Genomic DNA, 24,571 nt, shown 5'->3' with positions numbered 1-24,571 from the left:
ATTTGATAGAATAGGTAGTCACTTTCCTCCCAAAAAAAAATTCCGCTGTAACATACTCTTCGTTAAGTAGAGTCCGATGAAACCATCACATATATTGCGCTATAATGTGTCGATTGTTAGTTCAATGAAGACATTGGCAGCCGGGTCCATATATAACCACCAGTATGGTCGACAGGCCATTCGCCTCTGCCTCCGTCTCGTTGAGTATGAGTTCGCATATCGGGACGACTCAAAATAACTCTACAGCATAATTGCGACCCGCGTAACTCCGCGCGCGCTTCGCTACTAGTAGTGAATAGTTAATGGAGAAGCCCCCCCCTTCTCAAAATTGCGGACCGTTAGTTTTGGCTCGCCGGATTCGTGGGGTCGCCGTTCGCGCGCTTGAACTACGCGTTAGGCCTAAAGCAGGTACTGGTTTGTGTACAGTCAGCTGCTTGTTCTCCAGCGGATTGCGTCGATCAATCATTGCGTGAAGCGTGCGCTCGATGAGCTCACGATTCCCGTTGGATAACCGATGGTGGCGGCGGTGGTGGATCGATCTGCTCCCAGACACAGCAGGTTCCCAATGCTACCGTGCGTTGTGTTGCGTTGACGAGCTTCGAATTATGCAAATTCATTTGTTTTAATGCGGCTGATTTGACGTGACGTAGCTTTTTTTTTTTGTTGTCGTGAGAAAGATGGTAATAAGTATTGAAGGTCGATCAACGCAATGGTGGAATGGAAGAGTAACGAACTAACGGTATGACGAATGAGTTGTCGATGTAATCCATGATGTGTATTGGGTTTCCCTAAGCGTGATCAGAATGTGGAACTGACCACTTTATGTCGATATCTGAATGGAGTGATAATGTGGACATCACACTGCTTGAACTATTTGTTATCGGTCATACCGGGCTTCTCTATCAATCCGGGATTTTGCAAATCCACTTGAAACTCGGATATTATCATATAAATAGTCTGAACAGCAGCAATGAAATGTATCACTCAATCAGTCAGTGCCAAGTACAACACAAATCAACAGTATGAATCTGGTCGCTTACCTATTATCTGTTGTTCTGCTAGCAGTTTCCCAAGGTAAGACCCGAAACCACTGATGACTAATGGCTAACAATAAACCTTCCTCGCAACAGCATTTCCCGATCGGCGGGATCCAGCGGAACTGATCAAATCCCAGGGACGCATCGTTGGTGGCTTCCCGGTGGATATTAAGGACATTCCTTACCAGGTTTCAGTAGTTAAGTATGGAAGCCACACCTGTGGCGGTGCCCTCATCAGCTCTCGGTGGGTTCTGACAGCGGGACACTGTGCGTCAAGCAGCAATACGCCTTTGCTGGGACTAAGAGTGGGTTCAACCGATAGGAACAGCGGTGGACAGCTGTTGAAGTTGAAACGTGTCGTTCAACATCCCAACTACAATCCAACGATCATCGATTACGACTTCGCTCTGCTAGAGCTGCAGGAAGACGTAACATTCAACGAGAGGGTAGGAATGGTTTCTCTCCCGGAACAGGACGAAGTGGTTGAGGATGGAGCACAGTGTCGTGTTTCCGGTTGGGGCAGTACGCAGAACTCGCAAGAATCGTCGAGATATCTTCGCGCTGCCGATGTACCATCGGTCAACCAGGAAACGTGCCAGGCTGCTTATACGTACTTTGGAGAAATCACTGCTCGGATGATTTGTGCTGGCTACAAACAAGGAGGAAAAGACGCTTGTCAGGGAGATTCCGGCGGCCCGCTGGTTTCCGACCAGAAGTTAGTTGGTATCGTTTCCTGGGGCTTCGGATGCGCTCGGGCCGGCTATCCAGGAGTATATGCTCGCGTTGCGTCCGTTCGCCAATGGGTCACGGAGGTCAGTGGAATCTGAGAGAAGACGCTCAGCAAGCAATAACGTTATCACTAATAGACAGCAATTATCATTTCAATTTGTTTGCTCTCAATATTGTTGTTGTAAGCCATTGATATTCCATAAATCACACCAACTGAACAAACATCTACAGGAGCCGTCCAGTGTTAATGCAAGCGGAAGGCAAGAGAATATCACACACACACACTTTTCATGGTTCGATTTTTACCACTTGCTGCGGTACGATAGGTTCCGGGGCAGAACCGTAATCATTGCATATCAATTAAAGTGGGTCGCGGGGTGGAGGTGCGAAGGCGGACACTGTCAGGACTGTCGCACCGGCTGCACCGGCGCTGAAACGTGTAATCTTCTCGGGATAGGGCGTATCTCGCATTGACGGAAGCGAAATTACCGACAGCGTTAATTGATCGGTTAGTTGGGGCTCTGCAGTGACGGTGGGGCGCTGCATTGATAAGACGTTGACCGGTCGTCTGATAATGAATGTTGGTCATCTGCAGGTTAGGTTCCGCTCCAGGTATCGGCAAATTAATGGTGTCGAGTGTAGCGCGTTTTTTCCGCATGGAAATGCTCAATTTAAGTCGGTCGATTGACACCGATTATTTACGGAGATTTCGATTTGATTTTGCAATTTGAAAATTGATTTTGGGGGTCGACACAAACGAAAATTGAATTTGGGGGTCGACGAGGTCTAAATATCGGCCCCTATTAATTAACACTTGTTCTTATTTGAAACTTTCATGATATTGTATAAGTTGTATTACGTGAAGCAATTTGTTACAATAATGACTAATATTTTAATAGAACGAATGAAGCCATGATCAAATTCAAGTCCAAACAAACTTAACAAGCTTGCATTTAGGTTGCAAGTTGTTTGCAAAATAAGATGAATTCATTTTGAACAATGCGCACAACCTCGCTCCAATGTAGCATTTCCATGCGACAGAATGAGGATCTCTTTGACAAAGTCAGACAAGTTTGTATATTCTTTTCCCGCTGCGCCTATAAGTTTCTTCACCCACAAAAGGTCCAAACGTTCTTCTTTTCGATGATCGTTTTTTAGCATATCGCACGAACCCAAGTATCATAAAACTCAAGGAATTTTCTGTTTACTTTTGTTCGCCCCCGGAACACTGATTCTATTTTACTCGATGAAATGTTCAAGAGCGAAATTCATGCGCTTTTTTCTCAAACTCTCAACGCTTTCGTTCTCGTTCGTTCCTTCATTTTTCGAAGAAATTAAATGTAGTACTCTTCACAGTTCTGTCAAAAATCAAGATATTTATCTCATAAACTTAATTGTTTCCACAACATTGTTGATTGCAACTTTCACAGCGAATCCTAATTCAATTTCAGCCGCTGATAACAGAACGAATCATCGGAAAGATCGACGTTTATAAGGGACTTTATATTCCCTCTCAAAAGTGCTGGCTTGATCAATTTATTCATTACTGGTTTAAAAAGGTACATCAGTTCGAATAGAAAAGGTGCTATATGCTCGTCTCTCTCAAAGCTCGTCATGAATGGTTGAACTGCAGCAGCTGATGTTAAGAAAAGCCCCCAACAAATTACCCTTAAAAGCCTCTGCAACTACTCTAAAGGTACTGGCTGTGAAAACAGCAGCAAAGCTCCTACGTAAATCTGAATGTGTATCTTTGTACTTAGGAACGCAAGTTTGTTTGTGCTTAGACTGCGGCTACGCAGATTTTAAGGTACGGCAGCATGTCCAGGGCTATCGGCTACCGATCCAATAGTTCAAGAATACTCCGCACATCTTAACGGAACGTTCTCAAACAGGCTGTACAAGCACTGGAGGAATTCATCAATTTTCCAAACAGTCTTTTTCATTCCTTCTTCGAATGATTTGTGAAAACTTGAAACAAACTGCAGCTACCTATATTCGTGAGCTCGTAGTTTTGGTTGCTTCGGATTTCACGAATCTCTTCATTCAACTGCTTCACTACTCTCCAATTAACATGGGGACCGTCAATGCTGATTTGACCCACTTCCAACTAGGTTTAGCTTCAAAATATTTCTTCAATCTGTCGTTCAGTGCACGCGTTGAGCTTAGAAAAGCTGAACCTGGATTCCACCGTTCCCTTCGTTACATTCCAGTAACGGACGCTAACATCCATCTGTTGCTATTGTGAAATCTCATTTAACGTTTCATCGAATCCGATAACAATATCCTTGCAATTTTCGAGTAAACGAAGGATGCCATTCAAAAGGTATGGCTCAATACCGTATGTGATCAGGTAACTCACTTTAGTTCTGCTGAGCTGCATCTTTGGTACCATTCCACTGTCCGAAAACATATACGGAAAGAGCTTAGCACTATAGTTTCATGGGATCATGTCTACCAATTGCTGAGGAAGATTGCCCGAATGCGCTCACGTCCTTACTCGTGCGTGTATTCTGCGTTTCAGTGGAAATGGACTAATTACAGTTGTCTTGAATCGTATCCACGACTGCGATTTTCGTTGAATCTTCTTTGACAGCACCTATTATAATTTTTATTATTTTTACTAATTGATTTCTTAATGCTCACGTTTTTCAACAGCCTGAATTATAAATCAATCGAAAGAAATGGTGTAATTCTTTATGTTTGTGCTTGTTGGAAGATGAAAAATAAATCTTGCGTCGACTAGAGACACTGACTCTAGACGGGACTCAAGTGTCGACGAAAACTCTGTTGACTCTCTGATTGAAGATCGATGTATATAAACCATACAAAAGCACTACATTTAAAAAACAATTGAAAACATTAATCCATCTTGTTTTTTCTGGTTTTGAATGAAAATTGCTGGTTTTCTTGGTTGAGTTTCCACTCTGAATGATAATGAACTCATCGACTAATTTAATTCAAGAGATTACATAGTGAAAGTGAGCTTAAATGAAGTGATTAAAATAATTTGAAAGAGCGTAGCGTTCAGGATACTTGTCAGCGAAAAATATGAATGTTCGGTTTTATTGGTTTTCGTTTTTTACGTTGATTGGTGCCTAATGCAAATTTTCTATACAATACTGTTCATTCGCCACATTAATTTGATGCAAGGTGCGGCTACTGAATGAGTTTCCCCAACACAGATTTCAATGGGCTTAGGGAAATCGGTATTGCGAAATAGATACAAGATGCGGGAACTTTTGTACTCGCATGCGTTTCAGCACACCGGAATGAGTTCCCCAACACTGACTTCAAAACCAAGGAATCTGAAGAAATCGGCATTGCAAATATATGGAATGTGCGGTTACTTTTGTACCCGGGAATATGTGCAGACTTCAAAAGCGGTATGAACACAATGCTTTGGCTCGGTTATTCAAGACTGCATTGGAAGACATTCCTTGATGTCTTCAGCTAACTGAACTTCTACGTATACCGTTTGGCAAAATTCTGATAAGAATTTGCTGCGATAACGTCGATAACGTCGATTAAACAATATGCGTTCAACTTACATGTCAAAATCAAAACTGAGTGCTCGGAGTTCAACAAATCAGGCAAATTTGAAGTACACTTGGGAAATGCAATAAATTCAGAGGGAAATGTAAGCTACATTGATCGTTTAGCCATTCTTTCGTTCACATATTTTGGAAGTCCACGAGAAATGAATGAAATGAACAAGGCATCATGCCATACGACTTGCAACAAAGAAAGTAATCTTTTCATTGGGAAAGTAATTGACCTGAATTCGGAAATTGTTTCATTTAATCAATACACTCAAATGTCTACTAAGTCTAAGGTAGACCTACGTCAACCCTGCGGTTGTATTTTAGGTATAACCCACCCAAAGTTTGTGACGTAGAATTACGTTTTTCCGGAACATATTTTTATATTTATTTTGCGATTTAAAAGTTAGTTTCAAAAATAATTACCTACTTAAGTATTTGTAAGTAATGTGTATTTCAAAATTATTAGTTACACTTGATAATGACTAAATTTCATATATATACTTATTTTGTTGAATTTTAATAAGAAAATAAGATCAAGTTTTCTCATTTCATCAACCGCAAAGTTTTTAAATTGGTAAGTATTATGTATGAATAAGGAAAACTAGAGATTTTTAAAGAAATTTTGCTATGGGGGTCTTTGGTATCACTTCATTCTGGAAAAGGGGTCTCTCGCCCAAAACAGTTTGAGAAACCCTGGTTTAGATTCTCTCAACTTGTATGATAAATTTGGACTGAAATAAGTAGAACATCATTGTGACGCGACTATAGAAGCGTAACGGGTCGGTTGGGGAGGGTAGGGGTAACCGAATGTCGCTTTTTGTGAACCCATGACAACCTTTTTACACTTTTTTTTTATCAAATTAGTGATTAAGGTGTTTTCTTCCTCTTCTAGACCCCAGGAATCCGATCCCATTTTCAATTCAGATATACAGACTAGAAATAACAGTTTTCAAATTGTAATATCTGTCAATGAAATGAAGAAACTAAATTTCTGCAGGATGTTGTCGGTAAAGCTTCACCGAGTCACTCCCATTGACAAATCGTCGCTCAAAAATGAACATTTTGCATTTCATGTTGCACTTTATTCACGTTTCCGCAATCGCTTTCTACTCTGTTTTCACGATCAACCGTTTCGCTTCGCGTTTATTCGATTCATTTTTCTCGAAAAAAATGGCCTGAACTTCGTGCCTCTACACTAGAATACACTCTTAAGAACAATGATGACGGTCCCACCGGAATCAACGTCGAGATTTACTGTTATCTCGAAAAATTTTTTGTCAAAAATCGACTTTTCTGATAGAAAAACGAAAGGTTGCCAAAAAGTCAATTTTTGACGAAAAAAAATCGAGATAACAGTAAATATCGACGCTCAATGCGATTCTAAGGCATTTGCCTTTTTTTTTTGAAAACCTCGACCCAAAAACCCATCAACCCTCACATGCCAAATTTGGTTCCATTTACTTGATTTGTTCTCGAGTAATGAAATTCATCCGAAATTTGTATTTCATTTGTATGGCAGCCACCATAGAGAGGGGGGGGGGGGAGGAGTGTCAAATCACCATAAAAATATTTCCTGCCCACTAAAACCTCTACTTGCCTAATTTGGCTCCATTTACTTGATTAGTGCTCGAGTTATGCAGAAGTTTGTGTTTCATTTGTATGACAGTCCCCTCTTGGAGAAGGGGGAAGGGGTCTCGAACCATCATAAGAACCTTCCTCAGCCCCAAAAACCCCTACATACAAAATTTCACGCCGATCGTTTTAGTAATTTCCAAAAAGACAGACAGCAAGGCAGACAGAAATCGATTTTTATATATACAGCCATTCCATGTCAAACCGATACATTGGTTCTCAGATTTTCGCGAAAAGTGATAGTTCTATTCTTTATCGCAAATTATAAGACCCATATTTTTTTATTTGTTTATCAGGGTACCCATTTCCATTTTGGTCCGAAAAAATTATCTTTTTCTCCTTATTTCTAAAAATGGCTTTTCTCAAAACTTCATTACTTTTGAACTACTGGACCGATTCAGATGATCATGTCAAATTAAAGTTAATTAGCTAGTCTTCCTTATATTAGAAATATTAGACTTGCAAAAATTTTTGATTTTGTTTTTGTAATCATTGATTATATTTGTTTTTTGCTGTTATCTTAAATGGCTTTGGACTAGAGGGCGCTATATAATTTTATATTTTTTCTTGAAAGCTGAGGCGTATCCAAAAATCAGAGAAGCTTTATTCTTTGTTCCTGAGTTATGATTTTTCAAAAAGTCAACCGATGGTCCGAAAAATCATTTTTCCCCTTCTTCCACCACAAAAATTTATAACTTTTGAACTACTTTTTTTGATTCAGTTGATTGACATATCAAATTGAAGTCTGTGAGATAGTCTTCTTTTAAAAAATATTAAACTGGCGTATGTTTGTATGTTTGTATGTTTGTAACATGTTTGTCTGTAGCGCTGACCCACATTAAAAGAAATTTGACCCCTTCCTGTTGACCGATTGATCTGAAATTTGGAACACACTTTTATCTCTGTAGTCATTATAAAACTGCGTATTTCATGATCTTGAAAAACCAAAATGGCGGCCGCTACAAAATGGCGGATCACATATTTTCTCAAAACCTCATCAATATGGGTTTTCCAAAACCCCATCAATATGGGTATCAAATGAAAGGGCTTGACTAGTAGAATACAGTTATTTAGGAAAATGAAAATCCAAGATGGCTGCCAGTACAAAATGGCGAACTACATATTTTCTCAAAACTTCATTGATATGGGTATCAAATGAAAGGGGGCTTGACTAGTAGAATACGGTTATTTATGAAAAATGCAAATCCAAGATGGCTGCCACTACAAAATGGCGAACTATATATTTTCTCAAAATCTCATTATTATGGGTATCAAATGGAAGCGCTTGACTAGTAGAACACAGTTATTTATAAAAAAAGGAAATCTATGATGACTGCCACTATCAAACGGCGGTCTGCATATTTTCTCAAATTCCGATTAATATGGGTATCAAATGAAAAGCATCTACTATTCAAGATCACTGTAGATCATGAAAAATCCAAATCCAAGATGGCCGCAATAACAAAATAGCAAATTACTTTCTTTAACGGTTTTATTTAGCTTGAACTGTTCGTATGTATGTTTGTATGTCTGTAGGGTTGACCCACATTAATAGAAATTTGACCAATAGGAACTGACCGTATTTATAAAATACGGTCTCTTTATCTCTGCTGTCATTTTAAAAACATCTTATCTTGAAAAATCCAATTTGGCCGCCGCTACAAAATAGCTGATTCCATATCATCTCAAAAAGAAACGGATGATTGAGATATGTGTATCAAACGAACGACCTTGACTTGGAGAACACACTATGTATTTTCTACTATCTGCTCAATATCGGTATCAAATAAAATTTTTTGACTGATAGAATATATTACAATGATTTTATTGTAGAGAAATATTGTACAGATAATGTACTAAAAACTAGAAAATAAAATAATTAAAAAAAACTTTTTAAGTTAAACGGTTAAATTGCGATTAAATATAATAATGTACTAAAGGCTAGAAAATAATTAGACAAGTAGCAGTTAGCAGTCATATCACATTGATAAGACTAAAATAAAATCGTGGGGCACGTTGGATTTCCATTATCCACAATTAGCGACTTCATCATATGTCCCCCGATTTATCTTAGTCTTATCAATGCCCTAGACTAATGAAGGAGAGATGTGATAACTGCTAACTGCTACTTGTGTAATTATTTTCTAGCTTTTAGTACAATATTATGTTTAATCGCAATTAAACCGTTTAACTTAAAAAGTTTTTTTTTTACTTATTTTATTTAAAATTTTCTCAGTAAAAGATAGTGAGTGCTTTTTTTATGTTTCTCTGGAAAGCTGAGGTTTTTTTTCACATAATATATCAGAGAGGCGTTTTCTTTCGTTTTTGAGTTGTGATTTCCAACGCTAACCGATGATCCAAAAACATTGTTATGTCAACTTTGAAAAGTAATAACTCAAAAACGAAAGGAAACATCTCTCCGATTTCTGAATATGATATGTAAAAAAGTCTCAACTTTCAAAAACAAAAAATATTCAAAATATTGCGCCCTCTATCTTTAACCGAGTAAACTAGAAAAAAACAAATACAAATAATAATTACGAAGACAAGATTAATCTTTTTCTCGCCAGTTTAATTTTGATTTTAAAGAAAACAAGTTTATTGGCTTTAATTTGATATGCAAATTAAAGTAGTTCAAAGTAGTAGTAGTAGTTCAAAAGTTACGAATTTTTGAAAAAAAAAGTAATTTTTTGGAAAAGGGAAAAAAAGTTGATTTTTCGGAGCACAAATGGAAATGGATACTCTAATAAGAAAAATAAAAATACGGGTCTAATAATTTGCGATAAAGAATAAAACGACCACTTTTCGCGAAAATCTGAGAACCACTTGTTCGGTTTGGCATGGAATGGCTGTATATTAGGGATGTATGGGAAAAATTTCATCATCGAATTTCTAAAACTGACCATGTACATTTTGTTTATTGGCCCAGAAAAATGATCTGTGCAATGTTTCAGCTCAATCGGACATGATATAGGGGAGGCTCAAAGCTCTCAAATTTTTTGGCAAATCGATTTTTTTTTCGATGCCAAATGACTTAAAAATGCATCGTCGATATCTGGTGTCATCTCGAAAACAAAATTTGCCCGAAAATCGACTTTTTGGGACTTAGCCTGAGAGGCAATGAAGGTATGGACAAAAAATTATCGAATTCAAAGAACCGACCATGTACATTTTGGCATCGAAAAAAAATTTCAATTTTCTAAATTTCCTCGGAAGATTTTCGAAGATGAAAATATCAAAATTTGAGAGTTTTGAGGCACCCCTAAATCATGTCCGATTGAGCTGACATTTTGCACAGCTCATTTTTTGGGCCAACAAATAAAATGTATATGCTCATTTCTTTAAATTCGATAATTATATTTTTCCATACCATAATTGCCTCTCCGGCTAAGTCCCAAAAGATCGATTTACGGCCAAAACTTTGTTTTCGAGATGACACCAGATCTCGACGTTTCACGCATTTTTAAGTCATTTGGCATCGAAAAAAAAAGGTTTTCCCGAATTTCCTTTACGGTTTCGAATTCCTGGTTTCAGATATCATATTACAGGTTTTCAAATTTAAGATTTCAGAAGTCTAATGCGAACTCCGTTTTTAGTTTACAGATTCTGCAAACGAAACTCTGAGAAGAGATACACATTTCAAACTTTACCTTCAATATATGTTCCAAATAATATTATTTTACAGATTCTGAATGATCAGTGATCGGAATGACTATGCGACGATGCGGAGCCTCAAATTTCATATCCAAATTTTTTTTTCCAGCTCAAATTTCTGATTCAGTTATTGATGGTGGCTAAACTTCAGTTTTGAATGCGAACTTAGATAACATATTCAAACACTAGATTATGGTTACATATGCAGGTCACAGATTTTTTTTTTTAGATTACAGATTAAGATTCCAAAATCAGATTGCAAATACAGATTCTGACTCCAATCATTGATTGAGGACCCCAGATTACTCCAGATTCTCGATTTAGATTCAGGCTTCAGTTTCAAATTCACAACTCAAATTCCAGATTCAGGTTCGGATTCAGATCAATACTCCAATTTAAGAATCCAGAATAGATCCCAGATTTAGATTCCAGATCAATATTCCGGAATCAGAATCCAGAAGCAGGTCACAGGTTCAATAACATATTTGAACTTCAGATACCAGACATTATTTAGTTTCCTGATTTTGAAGTCTAAATACTAGCTTTGATATATCTTGGGCAAGAAATTCCGCGTCATCGGCATTTAAGTAAACAATAATTCAATTAACCAAAAAACTGCCGACTTTGATGCGATACATTCCGATTTTTTCTAAAATCTTGAACATAAGATGGCACCTTTTGTAAATAATTTAGAAAAATCTAGATTTTAAATATACCGTTAGAAAAAATGACACCGAAAATGAATTTAATATTCAACCTTTTATATCTTAAAGCACTCTCATTTTGATATTTGTTGTATATTTTTTATTACAAAACCAATCCAATTCTAAAATTTTGACGAAAGGTGGCATCATGTCAGCATCATGTACCTTCAAAAGTGTAGATATATTCAATACTTTGTGAAATATGAACCATTTGTAAGAAGTTATATGAAAAATAGGTGGGTTATATTTCAGCCATTTCATGCCAAACCGATATAGCGGTTCTCAGATTTTCGTGAAGAGTGGTTGTTTGTTCTTTATCGCAAACAGTTAGACCCATTTTTTTATTTTTCGTTAGGATGACCATTTCCGTTTCAGGGTGGTCCGAAAAATCACTTTTTAAATTTTTTTTTCCAAAATTGACTTTTTTAAAAATTCATAACTTTTGAACTACTGGACCGATTCTAATGATCGACATATCAATTTAAAGCCAATCACCTCATCTTTTTTCTCAGTAAAAGATAGTGAGTGCTTTTTTTATGTTTTAGAATTTTGTTTCCGTTTTTATTAGCTGTATTTGTTTTTTATGGTTTTCATGGTCTCGGGACCAAGGGCGCTATATTTTTTTTATATTTATTCTAGAAAGCTGAGGATTTTTTTTACATAAAATATCTCTAAGTCCTTTTTCGTTTTTAAGCTATGATTATAATCGGTCCAGTAGTTCAAAAGTTATGATTTTTCGAAAAAAGTCATTTTGAGAAAAAAATGAAAAGTTTTTTTTCGAACCACTTTAAAACGGAAATGTTCACCCCCCATCGAAAAAAGAAAAAATACGGGTCTAATTGTTTGCGATAAAGAACAAATCTACCACCATACAATTTTTCGGTAGTGGAATTTAAGCTTTTATTCTTGAACGAGGTTTGAAATTCTTTTTCGTTGTTCTACAATGTGTCCTCTGGATTGTTAACTATCACTGGGATTCGAGTTGAGATAAGTTTGAGCAATAAATTAATAGAAATAGTCTCCTTAAAAAACCCTTCTAAACTCGAGTCGACCGTGAGTAATCGGTTCCCTTTTTCATTAACCATATAATTAAGGACACATGTTAATACATTTTAGTAAAAATGTAGTTAAGAGTCTGGCTCCTTTAAACCTATGTAACTGAGCCTGTAATAATAAACGGATTAATAAAAATAAGTCTCCTTAAAAAATGTATGCTATTGGGGTAAAACCGTCACCCTTAGTGTGCAGTACAGTCAATAAGTGGAGTAAACACCCAAGGAAATCGAACTGTTAGAGTGGGTCCCAGGAGAACCTCACCCTTGCAAAAGAGGTTACCGTTGGTGGAGTTTCTGTCAAACGGGCTTCCAAGACTTTAGAATCCTAGGACCTAGATTCCATCGAACTAGTAATTGTGGTGTGGTTTGAGGTGTCGCATGATAGATTTGTCTAATATCAAATTCCTTTCTTTTCCATATCCTATGTTCACCGGAGCTTGTTCCGACCTTATCTCCAGAATCAGTTGAGCGATTTAAACCATATTCGATAGTGACATCTACAATTAGAGCACCTCCCATTTGGTGGATGCCACATTCAAACTGGTTCAGCTGGTGTCAAGAATATTTTTTGAAAAATTGAGAGTGCCGGTGTTACCCCCATGGGGTGCCGGTTTCATCCACACTGGTAGGCAAACTCTGTTTTTATGACTGCTTTGAAAATTGACTATTAATTGCAAAATTGCCATTTAAAAGCACTGATATTTCTTATATCTCATGCAAAATAATCTAGACAATGATTCTGTGAGGAAAACATAACAATATGTGTCCTCAGATCTCACAAAACAATACTTCCCTTTATGGGGTCGGACTTACCCCCAGTTCCCCTATTTGCAATGCCGATTTTCCCAGGCCGCTTGGTTTTGAAGCCTGTGTTGGAGAAATCGTGTGTACCGTTGCTGCTCTGGTTGCTATCATAACTCTCTACAGCCCAAGCCCGCCTTTTGGCGGGCTTCGCGGATTCTCTTTTCAAATAATTCAGACATTATTTTCAATGTTCACCCTCACCAGAACGGTTTTAGAATATTTTCATCTATCACCCATACACATTGTTTTTATGCTGGCAGCTTTCTGCTAGGAATATTTTATGTTGGAAGTCGGAAATTCGCGATAAAAGTGGATATAAAAAAATTAAAAAAAATATATAAAAAACTCGGCCGGTAGAGGGTTAAGTCGGTCCAATTTGGGGAGCGCAAATCGGGCCAATCATATTGTGAAAGTTTGTGTATGTAGACAATGCTTGACATTTCACAATAATTTGGTTGCTTATCTCTAGAAACATAAAATTTTATTGATTGATGCGTAGAAATAGTTCCTATCAATCGATTCAAACATCTTTGCGATCTGTTCAGAAATGCTCTTGTTATAAAAAATTGAACGGATATTCATCATAAGTGTTGCCAATCCTTATTGCATTTCGTAATAAATTCCAGAGACATTTTCGATTATAAAAACTAATATTTGTTTTCAAAGCCGTTCTACACAAAAGTATTAGGTTGATTCACATTATTTAGGTAAATTATGACTGTTTCTTCGAAATATCGAAAAAATGAAAGAAATCCCCGTTGAAATCTGCAGATTCAAGGAGGTCAACTTATTTCGGAAATACTGAGCTATCTTTGGTATTTTGGTTTTGATATCAAGATTTCATCATCATTGATTCTATGATTCTATTGATTCTATGTTTATACAAATAGCAAACTTGAGTTTTTGTAATGTCCGTTACCGAAAGAATATGTTGCAATCGACGGGCCATTTTCATGGAGCTCATAGATTTCTGTAGACCTAAATAATCTTCGTATGTTCATCTTCCCCGTTGGATGTCAAAAAATCGAATTTGCAAGGAGTTAGTGTGTTGAAAAAATCGCCCTTGCACGTCGTATACACAAGTCCGATTCATCTCACGTGGTTGGCAAGTGAGCAAACTCTACCATAGTCGGGTTTTGTTCATTCGATTTTGCATCCTGTGCCAGCAAACACCACTGCTGCCGTGGTCTGTCGCTGCTGCCGAGATTAGAGGACGTGACCATACGCAAGCGGTTATGCAAATATTGCTCTGAGTTGCAAGTGCACTAGACGATACTCCTTGTTTAGAGGCGAGAGCCAGAAACAATGGAGAGACGAAGGGGAAAAACCAATCATTCATCAATGTAAAACACCAATTGAGGCTATAGTGGTACCTAAGTCCGCTACCGGACGCTCTGTGGCTTCTCGAAACTAGAACAACTTTGCCCGGGGATGGAAAATGGAGTCTAATGTGGTTCTGCACGAGGAGGGTTCGTACGTGTGTGTGCATAGAGTATCCACGTGAAAGTTAGTCCAATCGATGGACAGCAATAGAGTAGAGGAAAAAAAAAATGCTCCCTGCTAACCTCAATCCACCGACGCCCGACAACAACGACTAACGAGAATTATGAAAGCCATTATGCGGCGGCGGTTGTTCAAAAGCCCCCGTGCTAAAAATAGCTCAACAGGCCAGCTCCACCCTTCGCCGCCGCTTCGTGTCGTCGTCGTCATCGTCCGCCATTCGCGGAGAACAATGAACCACGCGATTTGCCGATACGCAGCGCAGCGGTTGTTGGTGTGTCCAATAGATATCGCTTCTTCCTTCGACGCTGAGGTATTCCAACGGCTAACAACGATGCTTTGTGGCGCAAACGCGAACCCACCGCCCCTCACTAAACGGCAGGAAGAGCTTATTAATTCATTCGGAAATGTGTCGCATCGGATGTTTGGGGATGTGGGTGAAGATACCAATAAAAAGATACCAATAACTTTTAATTACAACTGACATTTTTTGTAGCCGATGATAAGACAGTTTTATCATTTAAATTAGAAGCACACCATCCTACGAGAATATTCTGAAATGGTGGAGTGTTGGAATTGACCTATCTGGTCATGGGAACCATTTGAAATTTCAAGAAATTCACGAAAATGGACAAGTCCTAAGGCTAATATTTTTCGGAGGCGATAGAATGTCAATTTTATCATTTGAATTAGAAGCATACTATCCTCCGAGAATATTCTGAGATGGTGGAATGTTGGAATTGACCCATCTGGTCATGGGAACCATTTGAAATTTCAAGAAATTTACGATAATGGACAAGTCCTAAAGCTAATATTTTTTGGAGGCGATAGAATGTCGATTTTATCATTTGAATTAGAAGCATACCATCCTCCGAGAATATTCTGAGATGATGGAGTGTTGGAATTGACCCATCTGGTCATGGGAACCATTTGAAATTTCAAGAAATTTACGATAATGGACAAGTCCTAAGGCTAATATTTTTTGGAGGCGATAGAATGTCGATTTTATCATTTGAATTAGAAGCATACCATCCTACGAGAATATTCTGAGATGGTGGAGTGTTGGAATTGACCCATCTGGTCATGGGAACCATTTGAAATTTCAAGAAATTTACGATAATGGACAAGTCCTAAGGTTAATATTTTTTGGAGGCGATAGAATGTCGATTTTATCATTTGAATTAGAAGCATACCATCCTACGAGAATATTCTGAGATGGTGGAGTGTTGGAATTGACCCATCTGGTCATGGGAACCATTTTAAATTTCAAGAAATTTACGACAATGGACAAGTCCTAAGGCTAATATTTTTTGGAGGCGATAGAATGTCGATTTTATCATTTGAATTAGAAGCATACCATCCTACGAGAATATTCTGAGATGGTGGAGTGTTGGAATTGACCCATCTGGTCATGGGAACCATTTTAAATTTCAAGAAATTTACGATAATGGACAAGTCCTAAGGCTAATATTTTTCGGAGGCGATAGAATGTCAATTTTATCATTTGAATTAGAAGCATACTATCCTCTGAGAATATTCTGAGATGGTGGAATGTTGGAATTGACCCATCTGGTCATGGGAACCATTTTAAATTTCAAGAAATTTACGATAATGGACAAGTCCTAAGGCTAATATTTTTTGGAAGCGATAGAATGTCGATTTTATCATTTGAATTAGAAGCATACCATCCTACGAGAATATTCTGAGATGGTGGAGTGTTGGAATTGACCCATCTGGTCATGGGAATAATTTGAAATTTCAAGAAATTCACGAAAATGGACAAGTCCTAAGGCTAATATTTTTTGGAGGCGATAGAATGTCGATTTTATCATTTGAATTAGAAGCATACCATCCTACGAGAATATTCTGAGATGGTGGAGTGTTGGAATTGACCCATCTGGTCATGGGAACCATTTGAAATTTCAAGAAATTTACGATAATGGACAAGTCCTAAAGCTAATATTTTTTGGAGGCGATAGAATGTCGATTTTATCATTTGAATTAGAAGCATACCATCCTACGAGAATATTCTGAGATGGTGGAGTGTTGGAATTGACCCATCTGGTCATGGGAACCATTTTAAATTTCAAGAAATTTACGATAATGGACAAGTCCTAAGGCTAATATTTTTCGGAGGCGATAGAATGTCAATTTTATCATTTGAATTAGAAGCATACTATCCTCCGAGAATATTTTGAGATGGTGGAGTGTTGGAATTGACCCATCTGGTCATGGGAACCATTTGAAATTTCAAGAAATTTACGATAATGGACAAGTCCTAAGGCTAATATTTTTTGGAGGCGATAGAATGTCGATTTTATCATTTGAATTAGAAGCATACCATCCTACGAGAATATTCTGAGATGGTGGAGTGTTGGAATTGACCCATCTGGTCATGGGAACCATTTTAAATTTCAAGAAATTTACGACAATGAACAAGTCCTAAGGCTAATATTTTTTGGAGGCGATAGAATTTCGATTTTATCATTTGAATTAGAAGCATACCATCCTACGAGAATATTCTGAGATGGTGGAGTGATGGAATTGACCCATCTGGTCATGGGAACCATTTTAAATTTCAAGAAATTTACGATAATGGACAAGTCCTAAGGCTAATATTTTTCGGAGGCGATAGAATGTCAATTTTATCATTTGAATTAGAAGCATACTATCCTCCGAGAATATTCTGAGATGGTGGAATGTTGGAATTGACCCATCTGGTCATGGGAACCATTTTAAATTTCAAGAAATTTACGATAATGGACAAGTCCTAAGGCTAATATTTTTCGGAGGCGATAGAATGTCAATTTTATCATTTGAATTAGAAGCATACCATCCTATGAGAATATTTTGAGATGGTGGAGTGTTGGAATTGACTCATCTGGTCATGGGAACCATTTGAAATTTCAAGAAATTCACAAAAATGGACAAGTCCTAAGGCTGATATTTTTTGGAGGCGATGGAATGACATTTTTTTCATTTTAATTAGACACACGAGTCTTTCCATTAGTCATCAAACCGGCATCTACTGCTAAAATAATCGTTTTTGAATTTGAATGGCGGCTTCAAAAATTGATCGTTCATAACAAGAAAGTCAGCTTAAGTCGACCAATTAATTTGCTTCGATGGCTAATGAATCGCGGCTTAAATGTAAATCAGCTTACATCTCTGGACCAAATATTACATCGGTCAATGAAAAAATATTCAAAAAGAAAATAATTTTTTGGGTCGAATAAACTAAGTTTCTCTAAAATTTAGCCGATCAATATTATAGTCCAGTTCTAGATTTTCTTAGTCGAGCCGGATAGGCGCCGATTCCAAAACGTGATTAACCCATTCCAAAATATTGTTTCATGTTTTATTGTAAAATCTCATCATATTCTCACAAAAAAGTGCTTAAAAAATTAAGAATATTTGAGAAAATATATGAGGAAACGAATTTTTGATCGGTTGAGCAACCTACAACATGGGATAGTCTAGTATTTTCGGAAATGCTAGTCGATATTAATTTTCAGTTCGCGAAATCGATGCATCGAGAACACTTCTTAACCATGACTCGAGACTCCCGGCTTAAATTTACGAAAAAAAAGTTGAAATCGACTATTATCGAGTGATATTAATCATTCGACTTTGTTCCGATTTTCTGAATAAGAAACCTCCTCAGATCAGTCTCGTTCAGACGACTTGAAGCTGAAGTATTTTTATTATAAGTAAACGTATGCTTTCAAGTGATATAAATCTTACAATAGGGTTTTCTTTGCGACTCCTTGGTAGTCAGAGGTAATACCTAACCCACTGAGTAATGGAATTCAAGTTCTCCTCTCAGATTGAGCCTAGAGAAAAATATCTTGTTCTGCAAATTGTTATTAATTTAAATCTTATTTCGCCATACTTTTTCCCGTGAGTATTCACTTTAAATGAATAGAATACGTCCTACAATCAGTAGATCAATTAGGCGTAATTATATAAAAAAAAACTGTATTGATTTTTTCCTGGATCTAACCGCGTTGTCATCACTTCTGGTAATGATCGATTGTTCATTTTCATTCCTTTTTCTCCACTTCTGTCATACATATACATCTACTACTGAATCCACTGAACGCGAATTTAGCCTTCGTAACTTCCGTGAGCAACCACTTGCAACTTATTTAACACTAGATTTACCAGACCAGTCATTTTGACTGGTCGTGCAATTTCAATTTAAAATTCCTACGACATATTACATTTGCTTTCCGAAATGATGTTATGACTTTTGTAGCTATAAGTAGAAAAAACATTTTATAAACTTAATGTTACTTAATATTTATTACTAACAAATATATTTTTTTGTTATTGACATTTAAACCAGTACCAGTCAAACTGACTGGTGCATGTTTCTATGAAGAAATGTATGAGAGCGTTTTAATTTCAACATATTTTGACAGCAATTGTCAGCCCCTGAAAATGTTCTGCATACAGTGAAAGCTCTCTATAGCGACATCGCAAGGGACCGTCGTTATAGAGAAATGTCGCTATAAAAACTGTCGCTATAGAGAATCCGGATGTCGTTATAAAGAGAGAAACGCTCAAGTCCATGCGAAACAAATCAATTATATTATTAACGAAGGAATTAACAGAAAAAATTGAAACAAAACATTAAACAAGACACAAAATTCAGCTTATTTGTCCCCCAACAAAGTTTTCTTTAAATCAAAAAATTTTGAAAAGCTGTCCTTTGGTAATTTTTTGCTAGTTAATAAACCAGCATAAATCGTTTGGAAAGCATCTTCTAGCTGGTTTTGAGAGGGTGTGCTTATAGTTTCATTGTCAACTACATCGTCAGGTACTGAATGAATTTCATCATCATCGTTATCAATAGATGATTGCTCTTGCACTGTTTTTATGATGTCTTCGTCAGACAAAATTGCTCCTTCGCATAAATTGTCGTCAAAAGTCACGTAGTCTGAAAATGGCAAATGTCGATTATACCTTATATGATATTTGAAAATAATATCCATTTATAACCAAACCTTCAAAAGAATCAAAACCTTGCTCAGCGAGTGCTTCAAAATTCGATCGGAATACATTTTCCTCTAGTGGGTCGTTATCAATGCTGTTTTCATTGATGCAAATCAAATTATCTGATTTCACAAAGCCAGCTTTGACGAAGCAATTAACAATTGTGGATTGTTTGACATGATTTTGCCACGCATCAGCTAGCATACAAACACACTGTAGGAGGTTGACATTCAACAATTCGTCTTTTTCTATCGCATTCAGTTGGTCTCTTACTAATTTGTTGCGGTAGTACACTTTCAAAGCTTTAATTATTCCAAGATCAAGTGGTTGGAGCACAGAAGTCATGTTTGGAGGAAAATATTGCAGTCTGCAATTTCTTAATTTTTGTTGAATATTTGGATGGCTAGGACAATTATCGATGAACAAAATGATACGTCTTCCTTCAGACACCATTCTCTCATCCAGGTTTAAAATCCATTCTTCAAACAACGCGCTCACCATCCACGCATTTTTGTTGCTTTTGTAGATCACTGGAAGGTTCTTAATGTTTTTAAAACATCTAGGTTTGGCACTCTTACCAATGACCAAAAGTTCTAACTTTTCCGATCCGTCCATATTTGTTGCCACAACAACTGTGATTCGCTCTTTGAAATTTTTGCCTCCGTGACATTTATCGCTTTTGAAGCAATATGTCTTATTGGGTAAGCATTTGAAAAATAAACCCGTTTCATCCATATTAAAAATATCTTGTGGGCTATAGTCAGCAATCAATAGCGGTAACGCATCGGATTTGAACTGCTCAGCAGCTCCGACATCAACAGCTGCACTTTCACCACTTGCAGTTTTAAACGAAAGCCCATTCCTTTTGACGAATTTTTGGAACCATCCGTCGCTGGCTTTAAATGATTTTTTCTCTAGTTTCGCTGCGAGCTCATTGGCTTTTTCTTTTATGATCACGCCAGATAGGGGGATATTATACGAAATCGCCTGCTGGCAAAAAAGCATAACAGCTTTTTCTACGGCATCATACTGAACCGAGCGAGTTTTTTTGAATTCTAGCGAAAACCGACGAGCCTGTAAATTTTTTACATTTTGGTATATTGAACATCAGCAGTTAAAACCTTTATTCTTACCTTTTCACGAATTTGGATCTTATTTTTGATTATGGATGAAATCGTGTTGTGCGGCACATTAAATTCACTGGATAATGTTTTGTTTTTAATGCCTTTTTCAAATTTTTCAATTATAACCAATTTATTTTTTAGCGTCAAAGATTTTCTTGTCTTTGAATTCATTTTGGACTGGAAATTTATATTAAAACAAACTATACTTCAAACTGTTGCGTGAGTATGAATTTAAAAGCTTACCATGTAACAGTTACGCGGACTATACTTTTCGTTTTAAGTTCAATTCGAATACTTTATTTCCTCAAGCACGGGATTCTTGTACAACAATGCTTCAATTGATTTGTTTCAATAAGCTTTACCTATCTTTTATCAGCTTACAGGTTTCCTATGTGTGTGTATTGTGATAGCTGAGCTGAATTCGTGTTGAATTCAGATGTCTCGAAACTGAACAAAGATAAGGAAACTGACAGCACTCTTTTTTTGCCTCGCCCTAGCACTGTTTGGGCGGAATGGATTTTATTTGCGCCAGAATCATTTTGAGTACACGTGATCCACAACAGCTAATCTGTTTTGTATTCCTTTTTACCCACACGGTATCGTTTAGTTAGTTTCCTATTGCGCATCACAAGAGCTTCAAAGCGATCACGTCTCTTTCGAGAGTTATTTTTTGCATTGCTCTTTCGCTTTACGATATGGTACAGCTTAAAATTATGTGCAGCAGAGTTTTGAATACATATATGAAAATGTACCGTCAGCAGAATCGCGTCTGAATATATGTTCAAGTTGAGTGATGTTTCAAATTTAAATTTCTCTGTTTTTGTAAAGTATCCGAATATTAATATTAGTTGCGCACGAACATTTAATCGTTCACAAAACATAATATAGACTATTTTCGTTCATAGTCATATACTAAGTTCAATCAAGTTCATTATTATTGCACTGTTGGCGTGACCTTGAGAATTGTCGCAATAGAGAATGATATGTATGAGCGGTAATGTGTCGCTACAGGGAATGGTCGTTATAGAGAAATGTCGCTATAAAGAAAAGAATTTCTATGCGATTTTGAAGGGACCTTTGGAAATGTCGTTATAGAGAGATTTGTCGCTATAAAAGTTGTCGCTATAGAGAGCTTTGACTGTATTTAGAAAATGCAACCAGCATACCTCTGGAATGTTCAGATGTGGAAAGTGAATTATACGACAGCGGCGATGATTTGTTAGATAGAAAAATTGATTCTCAAGGAAGTGATGATAACAGTGCTATTATCGAGAGTAGTGATGAGGAAATTCCTGATGATGACAATATAGATGAGCCAAGCGACAGTGGTTGCGTAAAAATTCCAATCAAGCGTACCAAATCAGCAAACTGAAATTGCTTTAGACGGAACTATTTGAACGAGAATTGAAGAAGGAGGTGTTGCTGGTAGATTACTAGTTCATAGTAATTTCAAAGATGTACACGGTCCAACAGCACATGCTGAAAGAAATATTATGAACGGGAATCTAAGTAGTGCGTTCCAATTACTGATTGATAACCATATTTTGGAACATATACGAATTTGTACAGAGTTAGAAGCCTCTCGAGTTTTGGAAAAAAGTGGACAATTACACAAGAAAAATTGAAGGCATCTCTTGCAATATTGTGCGCGCGTGGGGCGTACGAAGGAAATAGCTTCAAACAGGGGATGAACTTATATTACCGGGGATAAGCAACTTTTTCCATCGGAGGCCAGATGCAGATTTACTCAGTATTTTCCAAACAAACCCCATAAATTTAGCATAAAATTCTAATTGGCGTCTGATGTAGAGACGAAATATGTGATAAATGGCTTTCCTTATTTAGGAAAAAGCGAGACTCGAAATGCATCAATCCCCCTATGCAAATTTGTCGTAATGAAATTTCTTGAACCGTATACCATGAAGGAGCGTAAAACTGATATTTTTTACAAGTATTCCTTTGGCGTTAAAATTAAGATCTCAAAATACTTCGTTGCTTGGAACGATACGCGCTTCTATTGGCAACCAGACATATTTTGGCGTCGATGTCACTGATCGAATGGAAATCAGGTTCCAGAAGGTGACCACTTCAACTGTTTTTCAATAATTTAGTTTCAGCCGGAAGAAATAGCTGGATATTGAACAAAACATAACAGGAGAAAATATCTCACGAGAAGACTTTCTGTTTCAATTAGCAAAAGAACTTGCTTCAGAATATCAGACTTCAAGGCAAATACCACACGAAGCTGATATACCAACTACAAATGGCACTGTTTCTGTACGCAAATGGTGTCAAATAGAATATTTTAATAACAATAAGACTACAAATATTTGCAATAAATGCAAAAAAAGTCTATGTAGAAAGTGTATACACTGCAAAATCTATTGTGAGCAACAAACTGTAAACAATTAAGTGTTTTGTTATTTGACAATGTCTATTAGTCCATTTATCTATCACAATTAATATTGTTCAACTTATTTTCGCCATTTGATAAGTAATAGTACAGACTGGAACCACAATATTCATTTTTTCTTATACACCAGTCATTTTGACTGGTGCTGGTAGAAATAGGTATATATAAATAGCTGGTAAATCTAGTGTTAACACGGGGTCGTTTCCATACTAGGCGGTACAGGATAGTCCCGATCTTCTGAACAGACTTGAATGAACTAAAAACATCCGTAGCCGATCGAGTCAACTAGAAAAATAAGCTAGCGGCGGTCGCCGTTGGCCCCATTTTTCTTGTTGAAAAAAACCGGCGTCGACATTTTCAAATATGGCGTCGACCGCCGAAATTTTTGACGACAGAAGTGTCTGTCTCCTGGTCTGCTATACATTTTCTGTAGGCGTTAAGATCAACACTGAAAAATATTTCGACATAAAAAAGCGCAAAATAAAAAAAATACTAAGTCAGCGCTATTATCTTAAGTCACCAAAGTGAAGTTGTGTACTCTAGCTTCTTCTTCTTCTTGGATGGCACTACCGTTCCAGTGAAACTTTTGCCTTCTCAACGCAGCATTACTTGCGTCATTTTTATTAGTAGTGCTTGGTTGAGATTTCTATGCCGAATAACACGCCTTGAATGTACTCTGGAGGGGCAAGCTCTAGAATACGCGTGACCACAGTGCAAGCCGGAAGAATTTTCTTTCACGAAAAATCCCCCGACCAGAACGGGAATCGAACCCGAACCCCCGGCATGATAGTGTGGGACGCTAACCACTCGGCCACGGGAGCACGTACTCTAGCGCCGAATCGTAATGAAAATATTCGGTGGCGGAGTTGCGCCGTGGCGAATTTTCGTTCGGCAATGAAACGATTGCGATGAGTTGTGATGATATTGAAAGTGGAATACAGCTGGAATCCGACGAATGCATGGAAATTGAGGTAGGTTCAGTTTGTATTAATCTATGACTTCAGTAAAAATTTTATTACGACAAAATTAATTCATAATAAAAATTGCGCTTTTTTCTGTGTGGCATTCATACCCCTGAGTTCACTTTTTAAAAACATGAATAGAAACTATTGCTACATGTTCTTTAAATGTATTATTAAAAGAGCTTCTGAATGTTTCCACCAGAACCCAATGATAAATGGGTCTGAAAAGTTGAACGAATTGGTATGAAAATATGGAGAAATTTGCGTTAGTGATACTAAAGCCTATGATCATAACGCGAAATCCAACAGTCACATAATTTCCGTTGTTTCCTATTATAAGAAGAGATGTCGACCAGGAATATCATTTCATAATCAAAAGGGATGAAACACGGTACGTGGAATGGATTCAACGGATAA

General features: G+C 37.2%; 2 protein-coding genes across 2 annotated transcripts in view; one reads left to right on the top strand and one right to left on the bottom strand.

Moving 5' to 3' along the window:
• LOC129770127 (ras-related protein Rap-2a) overlaps positions 1-24,571 on the bottom strand; it is a 500,200-nt gene that overhangs the window by 179,265 nt on the left and 296,364 nt on the right. The window lies entirely within an intron of this gene.
• LOC129770126 (trypsin 5G1-like) lies at positions 993-1,994 on the top strand. The gene is made up of 2 exons (XM_055772771.1): positions 993-1,074; positions 1,131-1,994. The coding sequence occupies exons 1-2, from the start codon at positions 1,023-1,025 to the stop codon at positions 1,862-1,864; spliced, it is 786 nt and encodes a 261-aa protein (XP_055628746.1). The 5' UTR covers positions 993-1,022; the 3' UTR covers positions 1,865-1,994.

This window comes from Toxorhynchites rutilus, chromosome 2 (genome assembly GCF_029784135.1).
Source record: "Toxorhynchites rutilus septentrionalis strain SRP chromosome 2, ASM2978413v1, whole genome shotgun sequence".
Classification (NCBI taxonomy): domain Eukaryota; kingdom Metazoa; phylum Arthropoda; class Insecta; order Diptera; family Culicidae; genus Toxorhynchites; species Toxorhynchites rutilus.
This window is presented reverse-complemented; position numbering and strand designations above follow the sequence as displayed.